This window comes from Gadus chalcogrammus, chromosome 7 (assembly GCF_026213295.1).
Source record: "Gadus chalcogrammus isolate NIFS_2021 chromosome 7, NIFS_Gcha_1.0, whole genome shotgun sequence".
Lineage (NCBI taxonomy): Eukaryota > Metazoa > Chordata > Actinopteri > Gadiformes > Gadidae > Gadus > Gadus chalcogrammus.
The window spans coordinates 10305101-10330104 of record NC_079418.1 but is presented as its reverse complement, the minus strand read 5'-3'; the positions used below and the strand labels follow the sequence as shown (position 1 = coordinate 10330104).

Genomic DNA, 25004 nt, shown 5'->3' with positions numbered 1-25004 from the left:
ACTATAGAGGGAGGGATATTCTGGTAGAGTTGGCCATTGCATGAACTCCTCGGCAAATAAATGTACGCGGCACAAGGGCTCACAGAAAGGTTTGACAAGGATGAAAATCATATCCTATGGACTCATCTCTATCCAGTTTAACAGAGATTCTGGTCTATCCACCACCACCATCAAAACACCAAATTAGGGAAAATGTTCTGGAAGAATTGAGCTCCATCCCTCCAGTAGTGTTCCATAGACATGGAGTATCGATGCCTAAGCAAATTTAAGCTGTTTAACACCTTACTAAAACACTAGGTTTCATTTTCGTTTTTCATTTGTCACCTGTCTCGGTTTCAGTACCTTAAACTATTGAATTTTCATTTCAACACACAGTTGAGGAGAGGAAACGGGCAGGTTCTGGTGGAGGACCTCAATGCGGCTCCAATAGTGACTGTGCCAGACGAGGCAAGCCGAGGGGGAGGTGTGGAGGGCGACGCAAAGCCTCAGCTACAGGTTCTTATCTGAATTATGACATTTATTGGAATTTAATGTGTAAAATACTAGATCAGTTTGTAGCATGAAAAAAATATTTATTGATGTTAATTATTCTTTAATGCACTCTTTTACAGTTACATTCCCCCCATCTGTATGCTCCCTGTCATCCAATGTGGACGTTCCACTTACTGCACCCTGAGCACAACTAAATCCTCAAGAGGCATTTGGTAAATCCAACTGATGAATTTAAGTTTAAATCTAAAATTTAAAAGGTATCACTGAGAGAAAAAAGCCCTTTGTATTTGACAGTGACAGTGTCACGTATTTCCGTGAGACTGGGTTGGTCTATCTGATGTCCCTCTAGAACACATCATGTACTGGGGCATTCTAGGGGCCGTCCCTCCCCCCTATGGTTGTAGCCATGACCGCTCAGAACAGGCCACACCACCCTTATGAAAATGTACAATAAACTCATGTAATTTTTGTAGCATAATCGAATAAGACTTTTATGGGAGGAATATGGTGGCAACCGCATTATTGAACATAGCATATTGAACATAGCATAATTCATATCGAGAAAAAAAATGAATTCAAGTTTTTTATAGACCATCGGGAATGATACTTACTGTAGGAATTCAAAGTCCTGTGTTTTGCATTTTTTATTCCATGTTTCTTCACCAAGGAGAAAAGTGTACCAGAGCCCATTCATGTGGCTATTCAAATGGTTCTAGGTTAGGACGATTTGACTCTTTTAGGGGAAGCCGAGCTTTCCCTGCAGTCATAGAGCAATCGCCACTGCAGTAATCTGTAGTGAGTCTCCTCCCTAAACATCCAACATCCTGAAATAAAATTGATCCGCAATGGTCACTCTGTGAGACAGTTGTCCAGTCCTTATGCGATAGACAGAGGTCATCAAAGTCCTAGTGCCATAGACAGAGGTCCATCAGTCCTACTGCGATGGCGGAAGCACACGCTGGTTTGAGTGTTTGTGCTGTCGGTATATTCAAGTTATTATTTCTAGCAGATGTGTACGGTATTGTCCATTATATTAATACGTTGAACAAAATATAATTATCATATGTCATACATGAGAGCCAGCCACATACAAATGTAAATGTATGAAATTCCCCAAAACTGTTATACTGCAAATGCAGTTTTTCATTATATTTAAAAAAATGCAATGAGTGTATTAAATTTGTGTGAATTAAGTGGATTTCGATTAAATTTTCTTTATTACTTTTGACACAAGGAAGAACTCCCCAAAACCCTGTCGGAAGGAAGGATGCCATTATCAGTTAAACTGCAATATTTAAATAAAGGTTTGTGGTATTGATGAACAGATACAATACATATCCACACTTATTAAAGCCAGTCTTTGTTTGAATAAATTAGCCAACAATGACCAATTTTTCTCTAGATACAGTTCTAATGCTACAACACACCATTCAATAGAGCAACCTAAATTAAGAAAACTCTTAGTCGCAAATAAAGTGTTTGTGGTTTGCCATGTTAAATCGCAAAAAGGATGCATTAAATTTTTACAACATGTTTTTAAACCATCTGGAATGATCACTAATTAAGAGCTAGTTTTTAGCTTCATGGAGACGCCATGAACAGGAAATATTTACATACAAATGCGAGATCCACGGGAACTTCAAATCGTAGTGTTAAAAAATCAACTGGAATTTTCAATTGCAATTGATCTTTGTTTGGTACACAGTACAGAATTCATTGAAGACACGGCTTAGCATACAAACACAGAATGAATTCCCAGCCCGCGGGTGCAGGGTTCGACCTCGCGGTGCAGAAAACGAGTCCAGACATGCAGTCCCTGCGGCAAGGCGTACTCATCGATACGATAGAACGGGCGGGACGTCGTGTCACGGAGGACGCCGTTGGTCGTTTGCGTGCGGCCCTAGTGCTGCTTTGACACCACCAGGTTCATCAGCATGTCAAAGGAGTTCCCATCGGGCTCCACCGAGACCACGCCCTGCTCCTTGCTGTACACTTGCAGGAAGCCGTTGTCGTCCAGACCGACCACCTCGGCCTCGGGGCCGTCGGCACTCCACAGCCGCACCCGCGTCCCGCTGGAGAGAAGACACACACACACAACAGTGAAGGGGGGGTGAAACCTCTGTCTCCAGGTCAAACACTGAGGGACAACGACAGCGCTTTGAGCTGAGCGCTCTGAGGAGGAGGCGGGAGGTGTTATCCCCATGGTAACAGCCCACGCTGACTGTGGATTGTTATTGTATAGCTAGTACACAGCGTTGAGTATGAGCGATAGGAGCAACGGCACACACTTATTACTCACAGCGTTATTCTTATTAACATTATTATAGTATTATATCACAGTTCATTAATTAATTGTCCTAATCTAATGTCCCACCATAGAGTATTGTTGAACTTCAGCCGATCTGATTCAAGATTCCCCCCCAGCTGCATATGTATAACCTAGATCTAAAACAGATAGATCCTTTTTTGAAAGACTGGATCGAGAAAATACCTCCTTCCCAATGTGCTTTTTGTGTACATTCTGAGCACACAGGTATTTAACGTATTTAAATGGTGGCCGATGATTCAAATGATAAGCCCGTAGCCGGCAGGGGGGTCACCGAGGTCCGAACCTCCCGTCATTATTCCAGAGATAAAAACAAAATCGAACCTAAATAAAACGACACAACATCAGCGGTGGAGAACGTCTCAGAGGTGAGCAAACGCTTAATTCAGTCGAGACCTTTTACTTTGCGTCTGCCGTGCGTGGCATCTGTTGGTGCGTGCGCGAGCCGAGCACAATCCCCCCCCTCCCCTCGCTATGTTTCCACCCCCCGCTCCGGCCATGTGTAAAGTGTCCCCCCCCCCCCCTCTACCTGTGCATCCATCTCTTATAGTAGGTGGGCAGTGCGGCGTCAGGCCCCTTCTCCTGGACGTCTGCGATGAGGGCCTCCAGGGTGGAGACGGAGCGAGCGATCAGCAGAGAGATGCTCAGTGGTGCCAGGCTGGTGCCGTGCTGGCGGTTGTGGAGGGCCACCAGGTCGTTGAGGCAGATGGTGGGGTTGCTGTTGCTGACGTTGAAGCCGCAGCCTGTCGGGTGTATTGAACACACCAATGAAGCCATCGGGGTGTTGATCCACCGGCTAGAGCTGGATGCCTTTGGCTGTACATTATGCTCATGTTTCTTTGCAGAAATTAATATCTTAATTATGGCAAATGTTTATTTGAAATCCCTTGGGACGCATGCATTGTTTGTGCTGTTTTGATTGTGTAAATAAAGTTGCAAATTGTGACCAATAGTGGGCGAGTTCAGTGTCACTAGTATTCAGAACCAATGAAGGTCTGTGATTCTTTGGTATCGGATCTGTAGGGGCGACACTTGATACACGTCTGAAACAAGAAGACAAAAAAAATAACCTTACCTATAAGTAGATGGAAGTCTGACCCCATGAGTGTGGAGGTAACCAGCACTCCTCCCAGCTTGATTTTGTTGCTGTAGTAGATGTCATTCGGCCACTTCACTCTCAAGTCTATGTCCTAAAGCAGACAACAGATACACCCAAATTAATTTGCTGTAGATTTACAAAATCTCTGATTTTAACTGTGTATAAAGAATTAGAACCAACCATCAATATTTATTTGCCCACATAAATTTACTTTCCGATTCTTGATAACCTTTTCTCTAACATTTACCTATCTTTAACATAAAAATTCTCTACTAGTTCCCTCAACACTTTTTCCTCTTCCTTTAATATTGTGCGTATGCTCACTCCATGCAGCCACTACCATCCTTTCTTAAGGGCATAGACATTGTTAGAGGTTTAAATTCTGGTCAAAACAAGCCAAATCCAAAACGTCAAGAATCAGAGTCAATCCAATCCGAATTGCTCTTAGGACACCCTTGTGTTTTCAGTCAAACTGAAGATAATGCAATTATCATTATTATATACAAAATATATATTACATAAGAAAGTACATATCTTTCTTATTTCAAATCTTCATATCAATTGAAAGACCTTTGATTGACAAAACATTATTGGTGATTATATTTCAAGATTTTCCATAAAAAACAAAGCTTACATTAATTACTAAATAATGACAATTTGACATTCAGAGCATGCATTGTAAAGATGCATTTATAATGTCTCATGTTAAAAACTGAAGCCAAAATAAACAGGCTAACTTATCCATTTTACCACAACTGCCCCAGTAAAGGTAAAACAACTATTATGCAAGAAGATTTTTTTGGGGAATTTGGACTTAATTGGTCATGTCAGTTAAATAGCATTACTTTGTTACACTAAACATGAATAAATTATTCGGTATGTAAGCTTTTTACCAGACAAAGATGAATTCATGATGGCTAGCAGAAATCTACAGCTCTTGTTTCCCTAGATGATGGAAAAGCGGTTCCTGAAGTGAAGAGTTTGAACACAAGGAACTGGCCGACCCATTGATCAAGGAGGGGATGGTTAAGGGGTAAACTTAAGGGATCCTGTAGTTTATTTACTTGGTAACCGGGCAGGGTGCACACGGCCTCCACAACGGCCAGGGCAGCCAGGTGCTGCAGGAAGGGGATCCTCTGACCCAGTCTGGAGCCAAGGGCCACTTTCACATGCAGAGTAAACATGGCACAGCCCAACGGACTCAGCCAGGTATTACCTCCCCGACCTGGAGCACCACAAACACAGACACAGGGAAACTTACTCACTATTAAACCTAATGATCACATCAAATCAACTGATCGATCAACCAAAACAATTGATTGTAATTATGTCTTGAAGGTGACAGCCTAGGGACAGACAGCTGATTACTCACACTGCTCTGAGTAATAGAAACAAATTACTGTTTTGTACTAACATTTACTTTCATTGGACTTTTATTATTCATATTATCGTTTGCTCAGTGTAATAGATTTAAAGTTAGCCTTCCAAATGAGAGCAAAAAATGCAATTCAAAAGGATACCCAACTACCTCGCAAAAAAACAGACCTGGGGAGGACAATTCATTGTACATTAATAAAAACACACACTGCCTAAGTCAAAATGTTTTCTGAAAGGTTGATCCGTTGATATTACACAGTGGTTTCTCTTTGTGTTAAAGACTGACCTCGGCCATGGCTCTGTCGACCAGCTACAGCGATCAACCCAACGTTCTCCGGTAAGTTCACAACCATCCTGAAGAAAAGTCAAGATATATTTCAGAATACACATGAAATTATTACTATGGATCATTTGAACATCGCAAATTTAACAATGCAAAGGTTGGCTGCAAATCAACACGCAATGTAATGAATAATAAACATATTTCAGCCCACATATATTCAATAAGAGACGGCCAATAAAAGCAGATGATTGCTCTGTTTATTTATGTGTGTAAGTGTGTGTGTGCGTGTGTGAGTGTGTTTAATGTGTCTAGGTCAAAATAAAATGGCTCAGTAAATTCTGAGCTGAAAAATCGTACAATAAAAATCATTCAAATTGTTTTCTATTTTTTTTTTTAAATGCACACAGCCCTTGAGCCATTAGCAACTGCAAAGCCAAAATATATTAAATATTTTAAAAAGCGCCACAAAAAAAATCCAAGCAACAACAATAAAGAACATTTCAAAACAAATTGGACATTTCTATGCACCCTGTACACAAGAAATTATTCAAGACAGTTTATTCACCTGCACCCTTGGGTCCCTGAAGTTGTAAAACATGAATTTGGGCAGGTTCTTCAACATTTCACACGTGGCCAGAGAGTACACGCAGTAGCTGCAGGATCTGAATTTCAGACTTATAAACCTCTAGATAGGACGCAAAGGTTTTCAGGCAGATATCTGGGTGCTAGGTCTTGCCAGCTTCACGCCTTGAAGAAGTTAAGCCTTGCGGTGCGAGGGCAGTTAAAAGCAAACCTCTGCTACCCTCTGGTTGACTGATTAGAGCCAGATGGAGAGGGAAACGGCAAAAATAAATCCCTGAACACGGTTAAACACTGGCCTGTATTAGTGATACAGAGATACTCCTTATATTTATTTTTCATCTGCCGCTCCCTTGGATGGATACTTTATTTCAACAGTGAGCAACGGGATCATTTTGACCGAAGCCGTATTGACCGGCGCAACCTCTTGCTCTTCTAGTGGCAGTTAAACCTATAGGACTGCATTTTGAAATTAAAAGATTTCATCTGCTACTGATGCTAATTGGCAAAAAAAAGGGTTGCCTGTTCATAACAATGTTTGCATTGATCATTTACCAGCTTCAAAGAGGTAATCAATATAAGAAGACAAAATAAGCTGTAAATGCGATTAAACTAATCGCGTTAACTGCAGAACAGAATTTTTTTAATTTCCATATAAACCTATACTGGAATTGATCAATAACATAAGCTTTTATCCATTACTCAGAGGCAGATAATGCACATGAACAAGGGCAGCCTCTTTCTCCAGCCCTGTTCCACACAGCAAGACAGAGTTGTCCCAATATTGAGGGTCAGCAACACATTGGTCTAAATTCCTTTGTTCAATCGAAGAAAAACACACACTCCCACGACATTGGAAAAATGATTAGGTTGGTGAATGTAAAATCTCTGTTTACCTTTATGTGGATTTGGTCATTTAAAGAATAAACAACAGTGCAAGTTAAAGTGACCTATTTTTTTGCCATTGGCCTATGCCCCCCGGGGTGATGGTCTGAAGTGACCCAGGCTCCAGAGGCTGGCGTTTTCTCACTGAGGAAAAGAGAAGGAAAGTGCAATGCACCACATGTTCTGGGTTCAGAAAACAGGGGTTTAAACCATCTGCTTACAATCATATAATTGGAAGTGGAGCAAGAAAGGTCAATTGGACCAATTTAATTTTTATGTGCAAACCTTTTGCTGAAGTTTTGAGGCTTCCAGTTTCTCTCCACCAGATCCCCGTTTGCATTCACGGGTTGGTGTTTTTCATAGGAAACAGGATCCTAATGCCGTACAATGTCAGCTTGAATACTGGATTTCATGTCAAAACAAACACTGATTGCTAGGGCTTTGGCTGTACAACTGGAACAGCTTTAACAAGAGGACCCCCTTGTTAAGTAAGTGTTACCTTATTTGTATTGATGGTGTTACAATGTAGTGTTGGTTCAACAGTATTCAACCATGCTTGGAAATGTTTTTTTAATAATAGAATTAAAAGGCTTTTTGCTATAATATTAAATAAATCTGAACAAGAATGATTTCTGACTCTGGTAGGACCAAGAAGATGGGATAAAAATCGAATTACACTGGATGATACGAGAGAATTGTCTGTTGCATTTTTGCACTGAAAGCTGGATTGTTCAAGCTGTAAATGGATTATTTGGACTCTCTGGTTAAGTGGTTCTTTAAAAAAAGAAAACTGCTTCTTTAAGCTGGTACTGATAAATAAAATTATGAAAAGACATAAAAAAAATATGGAAGACAAGCTAAACTTAGAAATGTAGGGCAAGGAAATTTCAAACAAGAGTCGTATCGTATGAAATTAATTGAATGCCTTTTTCTTTTAATGCAGATCAGAGAGCCTGCCTACACCAAACCATAAAAAAAGTAGCAAATGGTAAGGAATTAGTCAAAACTAGTCACCATGAAATGATAAAATGCTAGACGCAATTGTTAGTAAGAAGAGTCATCTTCTTATTGGATGACAGTTAGGCATTGGTTTAGGTGATTGCAATGTTACCTCAAAAACAAGCTGCTAGTTACACAGTCACAGACTCGCTGAGAGAACTGTGTACATGACCTCGACAGAAGTATAGTTTCTGGGCTGACACTACTCGTTTCAGTTTAAGGATATGTGACTTGTTATCATATGTGATCTGAGTTAAGACGGAATGTTTTAAGATTTAATTACTCAAATTGCATTCATCCCAGCTACTTAATAAGAAATGAGAGGAATAGTGTCTGGTTAACAAATTGAATGTACAGAAGTACTGCTAAAATAAAGTTGAGTGCATGGGGGGGAGCTTTTCTTAATTATTGCGTCTTTGACATGAAATAAAAAAATTTGGACAACCTCACTTCGCTGCAGAAATGTCCAAGCTACAAAGGGGCAGACTGTTGAGAACACAAGTCTCTGTGGAAGCGCTAGCCATTATTAGCAGCTCCCTGTCTAACAAAGCGTTAATACTCTGAGCAAACAGGCTGCCCCTGTGGCCATCAGGCCTCAGCCTTAATCAGGCCTCAGCCTTAAGCCTCTGCACTGTCAACACAGCAGTGTTCTGGATCCCTGATCCTATAGGGGCCATTGGGGACTGACCAGTCCTCTGTCTATTTAATAAGACGCCCTATGTGGTCTATTTATCCGTAATATATAATAAACCCCTCGGCCATTGTTCATTCAAATGGGTTTAATAACCCACTGATCTTTAGTGCCAAATTTGGTAGCAGATAAATTAAAGGAAAAGTGAAAAGAGGAAGAAAAGTGTGAAAGTGATTCTAGCGGTCTACCTCAAGCTTGGGTGAATGTGATTTGTATTTTAAGATTATGAAAACAAATTAAATAAATAAAGTAATTTACTTTATATTTATACTAAATACATTTCAATTTCAAATTAGCAGTTATTCAAATCTTACAAAAAAGTACAGACCTGATTATAGAGTTGAAATATTAAGTACTTTTTTATTTAATCTTAAATTTAACTATCAGGGCAACATAGAAAAAATGAATATATATGGCTCACATATTTTTAGTTAAACAAAGATATCTAAGTACCAAAAATAGAGTAAGAGGTTTGATCTAGCAGGCATTGCATTCTACTTAGGAAACTCTCTCATTACGATCATCATCCTAACAACAAATGCAGCTCATTGGGAATGCATCAAAATAAACAGGGCTTTTCTCAGGCAACAGTATAATCTGGTATTATTTGAAAAACATTGCGTGGAATCCAGTATTAAGTGGAAAATGGCACTGGAGCGATTGTGTTTCTGCTGACTTGGCCAAGTCATTTAGCCTACTTTCCTTACGCTGTAACCCTAATGACAACAGTGTCAAATCCAATCAGTCCAACACCGGTCCGCAATCCATTTTTCAATCTTTATGACAGCTCTAATAGCTCCCACCTGCTGTGGGCGTCCCGCCTTGAATGGCAAGTACCAAGAAGTGAGCATGTTTGGACCGAGACAAAGACGTCTATTAGGTGAAACTTGCCTCTCCTACACTGAGGTCACTCAAGCACTTAAAATTAGTTCCAGCCCCACCAAACTCCCCTCCAACCCCCTCCACGCACACGCACACGCACGCACACACACACACACACCTGTGGTTCAACAGCAAACTTCTCAATTAAAATGCACAATGCTCTCTTGCTTGCTTTCATTCCTCTGAATACATATCACCACAGAGACGGAGCAAGATGAGGGGGGGGGCATGATCATATCATTGTCTCATGTTATCATCGGAGCTTCGGCCAGAGTGAATCACTGGTCCCATGCCGATACTTCTACTGCATTGATACCCCCTCTTTCGTCATTTTGCGAGTCAGAGGAGCTTGGAGGCCAGCTCAGACAGAGTAAAAATCCTTCTCTGACCCATGATAATATGAGCATTCCCCCTTCAAACAGACCTCTACAAACCCTCCCCCTCCCATAGAGTAGGGGCGCCCCTCACCCTTCCAGCAGGTCCATGGTGGTGGGGGTCACGTCGGCGTAGAGCACGGTGCGCCCCAGGGTGCGTGTGCGCAGGTGGCTCTTGTAGGTGTCCAAGCTGAAGTGGTCCCAGCTGGGGGGCTCTGGAGGACGGGTCACCAGCGCCAGGCAGCCTGCTTCCAGGACCAGGCCGTCGGGCTCAGCGCTGGACACCACCTTGAGAGACACCTTGGGCAGCCTGAGGTACGAGTCTTTGTCCACAGAGCTGTGCAACGTTTTCAGGAAGCTGGCCTCGCTGGCCTAAGAAGAGGAAGGATGGGGGTGATTTGAAAATAAATGAGCCCAGGGTCCTTTTCTGCATGAAAACAGATCAAATAAAGACATATTTTCGTTGATGCTTCCAAATCTGCATTTTTTTCACCACTAATATTGCTCAACATAGCACCAAACCTCTGCAGTAGCACAACTAGGGTCATTACACATAAAACGAAGCAACACCAATGTAGTTGGGGAACCCGGAGTTTATTAAAAAAATAATTACTAACGGTCCCCCTACCAGCTACTCTCAAAGGAAAGTCCTTACTAGTCGATTATTGAATGCAATGCAAAAAGAAGGCAAAAAAACACGTATACTTTGTTGTTTGTGGCAGTTTGGTCAAATATTAGTTAATAATAGTTAGAAAATACTTTGGAAAAGTTGGTAAAAACTGAAAAAATCCCTGACAGCAGCACTAAAATGCCACTCGAGATCTCACACGGAGCATGATGTCTATTGCCGGAAGGGACGACAGGTACTACTATTTCACTCACGTGTGCAGTGCGTCTTCCGGCAACAACGTGTCACGCGAGATTGTAGCCACATTTATGAGACATTATTTTTTGCTGTATCTTATATATGCAACTCCTTTCATTTCCATGTCAGGACTCTCTAGAAATTGTTTAGAAATATAAATTACATAAATTATAAATTCCAAAACTTTCCTCCTTGAACTGAACTCCGGTGCATTCGACTTGTATGGACTTCCCGCAAACATGGACCATCCGATAAGGCCCAGACTTGTAAAACAGTATTTTTTAATGAACTCTAAATACATTTTTGTTTATGGACCCTACTCATGCTATTGCAGTGGTTTGGTGCTATTTGGATCGATATCAGTGGTTAAAAAAATGCAGATTTGGGAGCGTTTGGCGCACCGCACCTAGCCAATGCACTATTAGCCATTTGGGCTGTTAGCGTTACTCCGGACAAGTTCTATACTGGTGGAACCACGAAGACATTAATCGGAACGGCTTATTTGATCTGTTTTCATGCAGAAAAAGACCCTGGGTTAAATTTTCGCCAGACTTACACTTTAAAGACACATTTATTTATTATTATCTATTATAATTTGAATTATTACAATGTCATAAACATTGGGAGCACCAACTTAAATACCTAAATAAATAAATAATAATAATACAGACATTGACTGTAGATTTGTATAGAATCTAAATCCCCAAAACATCGAAATTGTCATCACATCCATAATGTAATGGGTCATTGGTATTACAATCACAATCACTTTAACTTAATTTAACCATGCTTCATTGTCTGATCTTTGAATAGAGAAGGAGTTCCAACAGCAGTTTTTCTAGTTATTTTCATTTTGCTGATTACATATTGGTTACTTTTTTGTTAAGGTAAAACTTCATTAACAATTGAGTCGTCTTGAATAACCTCAATAGCATTACCGCAATACCTTTCTCCCTTTAAACACATCTTCATTATCCGAACAAAATATCCTATACAAAGAAGGAAATGAGCCAGCAATGTGGAGTGTGGATGCACCCTTGTGGCATGTCTCGGAAAGGCACACCTGAAGAAAGGAGAATGAATGCTAAAGCCAATCCGACACAAATGATACCTAAAAGTACAAATGTGTCAACCCATATCTCTGAACGAGGTACTGTACTAATAATGGCACACACTTCAAAACACTATGTTGAGAGGTTGAGAGAAGAAAATTCCTCCAACGTACCCCACACCTTATGTTGATAAACAGACCTAAATGATGCTGATGATGATTAAGCCTCTTACACATTATTCAACATACAATCGTAATGTATGGCTATTGTATGATATCACCGTTGAAGCAATACAGGGACACCAGTCATACCGCCTCCTGAATGCCAAATATTTTATATTTCCATAACAGGTGCAGCACGGAAATCCCAATCAGCTGATATAAGAAACCGGGCTTACCGACGAGGTCGAGAGAAGGTAGATGGGGCTCGACACCGGGGCTTGGTTTAGCTCACAGTTCAGGCCCAGGGAGGTGAGGATTTCAGTCAGCACCTCGTAGCGCCTTGCATTGCTAACCTTTAGCTTATCATAGCATTCTGAAGCCACAGCTTCACAGTTAGGAGCCAACTCCAGGTGTACCTGTAGTCAACAATGTTATAGATAGAAAGACAAAAATTATATTAAAAAATAATGCATGCAATACTGTTGAGAATTTAAAATTAACATCAAATGGACAGACATTATCATATTAATTAAAATTTGTATCGTAGGACCAGCATTTCAATGAAAATAACTAGCTCTCATCAGATTTGGTTCATCACCTTAAAATGTATGTGAACACTGAGGCTATTGTGAAGCACGGGCAACAGAGAATTCACCTTCTCCGCAAACTAAATTCAGCCAGTCCCGTCATCCTCGTCGTTTTTAATCAATCTTTCATTGAGAGTCTCCAGAGCTTTTCTTTTATCTGCTGGTTTCACAGCAGATAATAAGTGAAACAAAGGGACTCGAGTTATTTTTGCAATTGGCAAATCATCATGAAAGCAGCAGGTATTTTGGCATCTTCTGGTCATGTTCTTACAAGTGAATTTTCTGTGCTGCCATGAGGGCGTCGCTACGCTTTCCCTGCTTGTAGAACTAACCGTCATTCCAAGTTATTCATCCCCTCTACAATTCGACTACTAAATGCTCCGTAGTTGTGTATGTGTATTTGTTGTTTGTATTTTACGTACAACAAGCTGCTCGAACAAATTGCCCCTAGTGGGATTAATTTTAAAGTTGTATTGTATTTTATTGTTTATCTTGTTCAGAAAGGCCTGTCAATATGAAACAGGCCATGGCCTAATAAGGAAATGACTTTACCTTACAACATCAAGAGGCGTAATGACTAATACATCAAATCAAAGGCCATGTTTCCTTTTTCCTTCATAAAATGGGCTTCAGGTTCTCTCTAGTTCATACCATCACCAGTGTCATCCTGTCAAATGATGCAATATTTGCATACAACTGCACACACTGGTTTATTAAGCGAGACCAAAGTAAATGAATGAAACGCGGACGCAGTCAACGTAGAGCAACGAGCCAAACGGCAGTGTTACCTGACACAGGACCGCCTCCCCGCCGTCGTCACCATGCGTTATCCTGATAATGACCATGTCCGTCTGGCCCTGCGAGACAGCCCCCTTCAGCTCCCCCCAGAGCTCGACCTCCCCGCCGCCCACCACGTCTCTCACAAACACACTCCCGCTGGGGAGCACGCTGAGCTCCAGCTCCGTACTGTCCTCCCTGGTGAAGCTCAACGTCTTCGCCCGCTTGCCGCTGTGCCGCGTGGGCCTGTCCAGGGAGAGCCCCGCGGGGCACAGGGTGGAGGACAGCCCCAGGACCCGGCCCCCCTGGTCCAGGTAGCTGAGGAAGCGGGCCTGCAGCTGAGGGGAGAGAGGCTCTTCTTCTGCCAGCACCAAGAGCTTGGTGCTCTCCAGCCACGGCTCACTCAGCGCCTGCTCGGGCCGGAGGTGGTACACCACACTGCCGTCCGTGTCGACGCACTCGGTCAGCAGCTGGTGGATTCTGTGGAAGCGCTCCTGGCACCCGGCCGTGAACACCAGCACGTTGGGCGGTTTGCCGCCGACCAGGCCGTTGAGACTGGGAAGTCCCCCCGCGTCATCTTCAAACTCAGCCAGAGTCCCGACGCCGCCGTCCACGCAGGAGGAGTCGTCGCCGTCGTCGTCGGGAAGGTTGGGAATGTTTTCGGCTGAGGCGAATTTGACCGAGAGGATTGTGCTGTTTTCCAGCTCCAGACACTCGTTGCAGCTGGACAGATGGAGGTGGTGGCCGTGGCCCTCCATGTGCTCCGTGTTCCTCGATGAGCGACCCTCCTCCCTGACCAGGGACCCCTGACCGAGGGAACTGCAGAGAGGCTCCGAACCCCTCCTGTCGTCCAGCCTTCTCCTGGCCTCTGGATCCAGGAGAAGGCTCCCCTTCCGGCACGGCTTCTGCTGGTCCTCCGCTAACCTTTTGCACGATTCCGAAATCAGTGAATTGGCTGACAAGGGGCTGTTTGAACGTAGCTTCTCAAACAGCGTGTTGATGTTGGACTCTTGGAGGATGACCGCTATGGACATTTTTTAAATAAACATCTTCAATCAATAACTCTATTGCCACTTAATTGCATACAATTGTATCAGTTTGTAAAAAAAATACATATGAAAGATATGGGATCAAAAAAGATATGGGATCAAAAGAAAAATGCATTCAGTCCAACAGGAACACTGATTTTCACTTACAGACAATTTTTGAAGGCATGAGACCATTGTCGAGCCGCAGACGATCTTCAATGAAGGCCACTCCCAGACGACTGAAGTTATCCAGAGTGGCTTGGGCCACAGCCTTGAAGGGTGGGCCAGGGCTACAGGCCAGGGGGATACAGTAATCAGACCACTTCAGCACCTGGAAAGGACGGGTTAGAGGTCAAATCAATGCACATAACACTGTCCAGTTATAGAACACTTAAAACCCATCACTTAAAACCAGGAGCTATTAAGAATGATTAACTCTCAAGTCTGAGACCTTCTTGAAGAGTTATCATTATACGACCCATGTTCATACAAAGGTGGCTGTTTCTATCCAATCACATAATTTCAAGATGATGAACAAAAGAGTCATCATGCTTTCATCAAAGCAGAATGCAAGTTCTAACCAAACAGCCTCGTCCACAAAGTCCACCACATTGACATACCTGCAGTAAACTATGACTTTAACAACTACAATGGCTCTGGGGTGTTGTTCGTACTTTCTTATTGGATGTCTGAGGAGGAGGCTGGACAACATCCTTTCCCAAAGGGCCTTCCACAATGAATGAAACGTCCTCTATCCTTTGGCCACCCACCATAGCAGACCCCAACAGAGTCCACCTGGTGAGGTCGAGGCATACCTGAAGACGCAGACATCCACAATCCACATCTTCATATAGAGCACATATTTATAATTGTATATTTGAAGTATGTCTACAGGTGACAAAGTCAAAAGTTTAAGTTATTGACATGATGGTAAACAATATTGTCATGGTATTGGTAAGTCATCCGTACACGGATAGATAGATTTGAGACGCGCCTCTGCTGCAGAGAGGTCAACTGGTGATGAGCTAATGTAGCGCTGAACTGAACATCACCTGGTGCGCCTAAGAACATCACCTGGTCCGCCTAAGAACATCACCTGGTGCGCCTAAGAACATCACCTGGTGCTCCTAACAGAACATCACCTGGTGCTCCGTGATGTACACAGCTTTATTCCGGAGCTTCAGTAAGATGGTTTCTTCTGGCGGAGAGGACTGCTGGTGTGTGTGTAAACCATTGTCGTTGGTCGGCTGTGTGTGTACCGCCTGGTCGTAGCAGGTCGGGGGTCTCTCTGGGTTGAGGACGGAGAAGGTGAAGCTGATCGAGCGGTTCTCCGCAAGGCGCCGTCGCAGTGTCTTCTTTATCACCACCGAGTAACACTTCTGGCAGCGCACCCATAGATACACGTAACATAATGTTATCAACATCTTATGGACTTTCTTTATGAAGCCATGGTTATTCCTCTGGTGAGCCTTGTGATTGACCCCATATCAGGCTAACTAGGTTATCTGTGTCAACAAACACAGCGACAGCGAAAGAAGTACTTCCGAAGTCGCGTTTTTCAAATTAAAAGCCCTTGGTCCAACAATTGTGGATGATGAGAACGTCCCGTGTTAGCAGGGGGGGAAATCCAAAGCATTCATTATTGCATGCTGTCTGGATCAAGTAAAGAAGGTACGTTGGTAGAAGGAAGAGAAAAGCTGGTATTCCAGATTGCCATGTTTATTATTTGTAAAAATAATAATAAAATGTCAGCAGGGAATACGTCGTTAGTGCTGTAGTGCAAAGTGACGTTGTGTGTGTGTATATATATATATATATATATATATATATATATATATATATATATATATATATATATATAGAGCGAGAGAGCGAGAGAGCGAGAGAGAGAGAGAGCGAGAGAGAGAGAGAGAGGGGTGATTAAAAGTAGCTCAATAGAGTGGGGAAAAACCGCCCAATCTGGCAACACTGCCTGAACGTCCTCCCAAAGTTGCCCAATCGACTGCTGAACGTCCTCACGCTCCAGCGTCAATGTAAATCAATGAGACCAACTGAAAACTAAAACTTTGATTCTGAATAAAGTTTAAATGATATCGAAATTCCGTTTGGATATTATTGAAGATACAAGTGGGTAGATTTGTATAATGTTTTGAATGATGGTAAACGGTTGAAATGTGACCGAGTTACGATGTCTTAGTAATAGTCGGGGAGCCAAAGTCTCAAAAGCTCAATAAAATGGGTTGAACCTGACATACTTTTTATTTGTGTTTTTTCTGTAAACTTTGACCCTAAGACCAAATAATTGGAGGGTCTGCTCTGGCGGAAATATCGCGAAAAAAAAAATGTGGCCATTTTAGTGTATGCACCCTATATTTTTTATCAGAAGAATTAGAAAAATGTTTTTTCCCTCAACTCCTCAGTGGGTTGGGTAGGCTGTCAATAAATGCATTCCAGATACACAGAACACATGTGCTGACAACATCCACTGAAAAAATAACTCTTAAAACACATTTCTACATGATTTTGCATCATTTTAATGCAAAAAAGATAGGCGTTTTCTCACTTTTTTCCAATATTTTCATCTTTACTTCATTGGCAATCAATTATTCCCCCAAGTTATGACATCAGTCAATATGCCATTCTCTTCACCAAACTGTAAACTCATTGCACAGAAAAAAAAATCCAACCAAAATCAATGGATCTGTGATGATTTCACTCCTAGTTGGTGATCAACAGGCTCAGAACCTCAATAGAATTGTAGGCTGCTCTCAAAATTCCGAAAGACATTTAGCATGGATATTTAGCATCATGGCATTTAGCATGGAGACATTTAGCAAGGATATTTAGAATCATGGCACATTTACAGACACACAAACATGATCTGCCTCAGCATTTTGGGAAAAGAATGGTTACATTGTATTGTAATGGTAATTAACTGAAAGGACCACACCATTCTTCAAACAAGTCCTCATCCCAAACATATCCCTGTAGCAGCAGCATTACTACTTTAATTAGCTAGCTTTAGCCGTTTTAGCCCATTTTGGGGGTTTCTGTAAACAGCCATAACTCACAGGAATGGGGTAGAGACTTGCTATTTTTTTTAAATGCTCAGAATCGTAGGTATGGTATGTGTCTATTTTGCTTCGACCGGAAGTTGGGAAATTGAGAAAATATCAACTGGACTTGCTAGGCAAAGAAATATATATGAGAATAAATGCTGCTACAGGGATACGTTTGAAGTGAGGAATCATGAGAAATAAACTCGTGTGAAGGCTGGTGTGGTCCTTGAAGTGTTTATCATGATAACAGATGCATCTCCAGAGTTAGGTGAGGACGGCCAGGTGAAAGTCACTCCTAAGCAGCAAGAATAAGTTCTCAACCTTGCCCAGGATGTCTGCCAAGCAGTTGCCAAGATCCCAACACCGATACACATTGGGACAGCTTTGTACATCCTTAAGGAAACCAGAAGCAAGTCAACTGTGTCACTCCTAAATAGAATTGGGAACAGCATTAGCTACAAAGAAGCACAGAGATATATTACAACAATGGCAAAGGCATTTGAAGAGCAGACAACTAGGGATGGTGCCTTCATACCAACAAAGCTGAAGGTTGGACGATACACAGTTTGCATTTGATAACCTTGACTTCCAAGAGTACACAAAGGATGGACAAACACTGCATGGCACAACACACAACATATTCCAGTACAAGAATCCAGATGAAGACCCCACACCAACGGTTAGTTTACCTCTACTGAAAACCCGCCAAACAGCCCTGGAATCTTCTCAGCCTTTTCACACCAAGGAAAGCCACCTAAGTCTAAAAGATTGTCAAAAGAGTCGCTCCCTGGTTGGAGTTGAAACAGAGCCTAAGCTTCCTGTGTGTCTAGCAGAACCTCTTGACCACCTGAGCATCCTCTGGCACCTGGTGCATAGCTGCCCTACTGTACTATTGGAGGACCTGAAACCAAGTTGCGATGCTCCAACATGGAGTTCATTCCAAGCATTTCTCATCCTAGATACCACTTCTGCAACTGTGATCAGCTATGGTCCTTTCTCCCCCAAGTCACCAACAAATCCATATGTGGTTGAACAGTCTGTTCAGTACTGCATGGATGTGTTGAGAAAACATGGTCAAGAGTATGCCATCATCACATGTGATCAAGCAATCTTTGAGCTGGTTCTGGGTCTGCAAAAGAAGAACAAAGAGAAGTATGCCAAACTTATCTTGCACATGGGTGGCTTCCATATTGCTCAGAATTTCCTTGGAGCCATTGAGCATTTGATGCAGTCCACTGGAATCGAAGACATCATGGTCGAAGCTGCTGTCTGTCTCCGTGGAACAGCAAACAAAATCAGCGGGAAAGACTACTATGCAATGCTGCACGCCCACATAATGGTGTATGCAGCCATGTTTGCCCTACACTGGGAGGCATTTGCCAGATGGTTGGTCGATGAAGAGAAGGACCTGGAGTACATGTGTGTGCTAAGCAACAATGTCCAACTACTCCTAGATGCCCTGTCAGAAGAGGATGTAGAGAAGGCTACTTCTGCGTGTGCTGATGCAACTGAACAGCTGAAAAAGCTGTCATGTTTGATGGCTGAGTTTGATGAAGCACGTTCCTCACCTACCACAAAGCTATGGCTATGTATGTCATCAGCAACCAGATGATCAATCCTTTCACATGTGAAGAACAGGAGCTGATCAACATTTCAACAGGCCACAAAGCCCCATCTGCTGACTTGATCTGCGCTCGTGAAAAAGGACTGGAGGCACTGGCTGCAGCAAGACGAACAGACAGTGAGAAAGTAGCCCAAATTAAACTTTCAACCTTCGCAGCAAAGCCAAAGAAGTCAATATCCATGGCATTCAAAGCCACAAAGGTCTATGAGGAGGACAGGAAGGTGGAAGTGTTTAGCCACGAATGGACAAGGCGCCCAGCCTGTTTGAGCCAGATCCGTCCCCTGACCAAAGTTATGCAATGCGTAAAGGAAACAAGGCAGACTACCTGGCTGCAATAAAGACATCCCTTGGCAGCTCATGGGGGGAAGTGGACAAAATACCGCCGTCTGACAAGCCTGTTGTAATGGTAGTAGATGCCAAGGTGTTCATTCAACGTTACCAACATCTTGGGAGCAGCACCTTCCATGAAATGCAAGGAAAGTACCTGAGGCAGCTCATTGGAATCCTCCCAGACAAATGTGACTGCATCCACTTTGTTGGTGATCGATAAGATGTCTCCCCTGCTAAAAGTCTGAAAGGTGAGGAACAAGAGAAGAGGATGAAGACCTGCCCCAACAAAATGAAGGAGTACAAGCAACATGATACTCTCCCTATACCTGAATGGAAAGGCTTCATTCACAATCCACTGAATAAAGCTAATCTGTTGAACCACATGGGGGAAGCATGGGCAACTTAGAACAACTCACTTCCTGCAGGATGCACACAAATTCTTGGTGGAATCATTTGTGATCCTGGTCGCACCGTCCTCTTGTCAGCGGATTGTCAGGTTGAGCTTCCAGAACTTTCCTGTGAGAAAAATGAGGAGGCAGTTACCAGGATGTTTGCTCACATTGCATACTCAGTACTATTTCTGCACCACAAACGGGCTGTAGTGGTTGCGACAGACAGATGTGATCATGATGTGCATGTACTACATCACACAAATGGCTGGGCTGCAGGAAATGAGGGTGAAGACGATGGATATCTTCCTACCTATTCATGCCATCAGAGAAGCTCTGGTGGGGAAGTATGATGTTGCAGCTTCAGATCTTACATCCCTTCTCCTCAGCACCTACATACTTACCGGATGTTGCACAGTGAGCTATCTGTACAGAAGAGAAAAAAGACAGGCCTACACAACCGCTATTAAAAACCTGACAGACCTTCTGCCGCTGTGCAGGTATGGTGACCCTGAGGAAAGCCTGGATGTTCAGGAAGAGGTTATAACAGCAGCACGGTGATACATGGTGTCACTCTATGACAGGAGTGACTTTGGTGGTAATCTAGATGCACTGCGAGCCCATCTCTTTGCGAGCCTCAAAGGAGACATGCGTTGCCTTCCACCACGTTGCCTAACCCTAACCCACCAACTGAAGATGCCTTCCTATTACACCTTCGCCGAGCCCTGCATCAGTTGGCTGTGTGTAAGCGGGCATACATGGTTCAGCCAACCTACCCAGCTGCCACTGATTTTGGGAGACAACTTGTCAATGGCAAATTGGTGGCAACCATGATGCTGAAAGAGGTAAAACCTTCTGAACTCAAACACAGCAAATACTGCCGCTGCAAGAAAAGCATGTGTGCCCGAGGATGCTCCTATGCAAGAGCCAATGTGAAGTGTGGCATTGCATGTCTGCACGGGAACCACAACAGATGTTCAAGGATTGAACTTGCTCTTGAAGACAGGGACATGTAAGAAGGCCGCGTGCCTGCGTGTGTGTGTGAGAGAGAGATAGATGGGGGGGGGGTTCCGTTTTTTCTGCGCTGCTGTATAACCCAGCCAGCCGGTCTTGTTTGCTGTCTCCTCAGGTGGTGAGGGTTAAGGTCTGTCCCCAGATCAGTATCTGCAGTGTGCCACCCTCCTGATTATCCCACCTCACAGGGACCTGCACCTAGTTAATTAAGTTGTGCTAAATTATTTTATTCCGTTAAAGTTGTATTAGTTGTCATCTGAGGCAATAAAGTAATGAAAGTCATTATATTTCTTGTGTGACACATTTCCTTTGGGTTCAGGGTTATGTTGATGATGTTTAATAAAGTGGACATTACCAACCATGAGAAATATCCAGTGTAAATATTCAATATTTCTTTCGGAATTTTGAGAGTAGCCTAAAATTCTATTGAGGTTCGGAGCCTGTTGATCGCCAACTAGTAGTGAAATCATCACAGATCCATTAATTTTGGTTGGATTTTTATAGTTTTTTTCTGTGGAATGAGTATACTGTTTGGTGAAGAGAAAGGCATATTGACTGATTTCATAACTTGGGGGAATAATTGATTGCCAATGAATTAAACTGAAGAAAGTGAGAAAAACGCCTATTTCTTTTGCATTAAATTGATGCAAAATCATGTAGAAATGTGTTTTAAGAGGTTTTTTTTTAGTGGATGTTGTCAGCACATTTGTTCTGTGCATCTGAAATGTATTTATTGACAGCCTACCCAATCCACTGAGGAGTTGAGGGAAAAAAACGTTTTATCCATTATTCTGTTAAAAAATATAGGGTGCATACACTAAAATGGCCACATTTTTTTTTCGCGATATTTCCGGCAGAGCAGACCCTCCAATTATTTGTTCTTAGGGTCAAAGTTTACAGAAAAAACACAAATAAAAAGTATGGCAGACCATGTCAGGTTCAACCCATTTTTTAGACTTTGGCTCCCCGACTATAATTTAAATGTCAGAATGGGCAGACGGCTTCAATGGGACCAACTGTAGAATTTGACGGTTTGAAACTAAAACTGTGATTCTGAAGAAAGTTTGAATGATATCGAAATTCCGTTTCGATATTATTGAAGATCAAAGTGTGTAGATTTGTTAAATGGTTTGAACGAAGATAAACGGTTGAAAATTTATTACGGCGTCTTAAACAGTTTGAAGTACCAGAGGACGGCTCTGCCGTCCTCCCATTGCCTCCCATGTTAAAAAAGAGAATATTTTTAAAGAGAATATCTTAAAAAGTATAAAATATTTAAAAAATCTGAAAAGGAGCGCACGACTCCAAGCTATTCTGAATATTTGAAAATTGGAATGGAGTCTCAAGGTGAAAAATTGAGGAAGGAGAAAGAAAGAAAGAAAGAAAGAAAGAAAGAAAGAAAGAAAGAAAGCCAACTCCGTTGTGATTGGTTACCTTCCTTGAAGCGCGCGCGCGGGCAGTTTGACCAGGCATATCGGGACGCGGCAGGAGTGCATCTACATAGGCCGCTTTTCCACCGCACATGTAGCTCTACTCGACTCGACACGACACGACTCAACACGGTAGCAGCACGGGTCGTTTTCCACCGCAAATAGTACCTCCTGGACGTGGGCGGGGTCGGCTGCGCGAAAGGGCCGTGACATATTTTTGTACGCGACGCACACAACACCTACGCAACCCACACATGGACAGAACCCACATAACAACAATGGAGGACATCGATGCGATTACTTTTATTAGCTGGCATGTTGAAGAAGTTGAAGAAGTGGAATATGTTGGCTGCGGCGCTGCTATGGCTGTTACCAGCATGGTTGCCATGTCGCTCTCGTGACTTCGTCACACTCTCTGGCCAATCAGTGGCCGGCCGTCTGCCGACGTCACCTTTTAGCATCGGCTCAGCTCGCTTGGAACCTAGAGCGAGGCGGTACTAAAAAAAGCAGCCACTTCAGGTACCAGATACCATGTTTTCGCGGTGGAAACGCCAAAAATGCGAGCTGAGTCGAGTCGAGTCGAGCTGGTACCATGCAGTGGAAAAGCGATAGATGATTTCCCGGAAATGTGAACAACTGAATCGCAAACGTTGTCCCGAGTGTTTACCGCTCTGCACAGCCACCCCAGACTGTCAGCAGGGAATACGTTGAAATGCATGTACGTCATTATTTGACACTTTAGTATGCTTAAACATGACTATCCATCATTATAACAACGTTTATAGGTCATAAAAGTCGAAAAAGCATAAAAGGTCCCCTTTAAAGATGATCCAGATGGTAACAAACTGCCATACCTGTTGGAAGACATACAACAATGTGAGATCACAGCCAGGGGCGATATTTTTTTACCCCGAAATTAGATTCGGGGCTAATAAAAAAAAATATCCAGGGCTTTATGGTGCGTTCACTCTCCTGGTGATAACGACACGGCTCGTCAGTGATGACGCGCACGTTTACGCGTATTTCCGACAGCGACCGTTCATGTGCACTCCGCTCCGAATCTAGAAGTTCTTCTTCGTCAGCGGTATTTATCACACCAAGAGGATTACCGCCACCATCTGTTTGGCGTGGAACATAGGTTCTGACTGATTGTCGGGGATCATGGAAGCTGCAGTTTTTCATCCATGTATACTGAAAGAGATTTAAACTTTATGTAAATGACACAGATGTTGTAGCAGCCATTGTACTAAACAACCAAGCCTACAGATTGAAGCCGTCCCATTACCTCAATAGCCTAAAATCCCTGCATTGGCTCCCAATAAATTACGGGATTTACTTCAAAGCACATGTTCATAATTCACTAAATGGGATGAGGATCATCCATACAAACTGCGCAGTCAGGTGCTTCTCAGTCGGACAGTGCCTAAATGGAATCACACCAGGGTTTATTTATCAGATAAAAACAGCCAGAAGTAAATGCCTTTATTTCCTTGTAGCCTATGAATCTACTATCCTTTTGCTTTTATTTATGAGAAGCACATACAGTATTGCCACTGTATGGAGGGCTACACTTGCCCTTATCTACAGCTGGTTTACCAGCACACAACCTTTAAATCTGAGCAAAGTCGATGGCAACAGACGGTTGCAACGTCAATTTATTTTATTTTTTTTAAACTTTTGCGTTGAGGTCCGACATGGTCATGCGCATCACTAGTAAACAATGAGTCACCATAAGTCACCAACTGGGCAACTCTGTTAACTAAATTTGGCCCCAGTTGCCGAACGGAAGTAGAATCATAACAGCGTCATGAGGTGGCGTCCACGCAAACTTTCCGACGTCGCGAAAAGGTTTTTCCCATAATTCCCAGCGATGTGAACGCACTTATAGCCCCGAATAAAAAAGCCTAGTGACGCTGTCCCGCCAAATTTGTACCGGGTGCCAAATTTGTACCGGGCACGTCATCAGTTGTCCATTGCCAGGCAACGGACAACTGATTACGTAAGGGTTGTACGTTGCCGGGCAGGTTACGAAAAACATTCGCGCTCATGTTGCCAAAGACGAAATAACATAATACAGATAACGGATCGCTAGATAACACTTGTTTTTACTTTATATTTGTATTGTATTCAATTGTTTAATCAAATTTAGCAAGTAAACTGAGTGTTTAAAGCAGGTCAAGGACGAAATATCACAATACAGATAACGGACAAGTGCGAATGAACGAGCTTGAAGGTTCGCGAATGTTCGTGAACCTTTCACGTCATTCGACGCGATCGTCTGTTGCGTTGCAACGGACGACGCGATCATCTGTTACCAGGCAGGTTTGGAATGGATTACGTATGGATGACGTGCCCGGTACAAATTTGGCGTCACAACGCCACTGATCACAGCAGCCAGATTCATCATCTGATGAGAGAAGGACATCAAACTACCCATAAACAGACTCATCCCACTGGACTTTTACCAATAGCAAACCAGTGTAAATATGAAACTACCTTAATACTACTTTAATGTATCTGTTTATAGGAGATACTAGACTTTGGAGAGAGAGAGAGAGAGAGAGAGAGAGAGAGAGAGAGAGAGAGAGAGAGAGAGAGAGAGAGAGAGAGAGAGAGAGAGAGAGAGAGAGAGAGAGAGAGAGAGAGAGAGAGAGAGAGAGACGTGATTAAAAGTAGCTCAATAGAGTGGGGAAAAACCGCT

General features: G+C 42.8%; 1 protein-coding gene across 2 annotated transcripts; it reads right to left on the bottom strand.

Moving 5' to 3' along the window:
• Positions 1–757: 757 nt before the first annotated feature.
• On the bottom strand, positions 758–15997 carry hlcs (holocarboxylase synthetase (biotin-(proprionyl-CoA-carboxylase (ATP-hydrolysing)) ligase)). 2 transcript variants are annotated; one of them, XM_056594532.1, is made up of 11 exons: positions 15576–15664; positions 15132–15272; positions 14626–14788; positions 13441–14453; positions 12302–12481; positions 10082–10359; positions 5581–5648; positions 4982–5142; positions 3894–4008; positions 3348–3561; positions 758–2564 (listed from the first exon to the last, which is right to left on the bottom strand). In XM_056594532.1, the coding sequence occupies exons 2-11, from the start codon at positions 15228–15230 to the stop codon at positions 2393–2395; spliced, it is 2463 nt and encodes an 820-aa protein (XP_056450507.1). In that variant the 5' UTR covers positions 15231–15272; positions 15576–15664; the 3' UTR covers positions 758–2392. The 2 variants fall into 2 exon arrangements, with proteins under 2 accessions (XP_056450507.1, XP_056450506.1); XM_056594531.1 differs by having other exon boundaries at positions 763–2564; positions 15600–15997.
• Positions 15998–25004: the final 9007 nt, after the last annotated feature.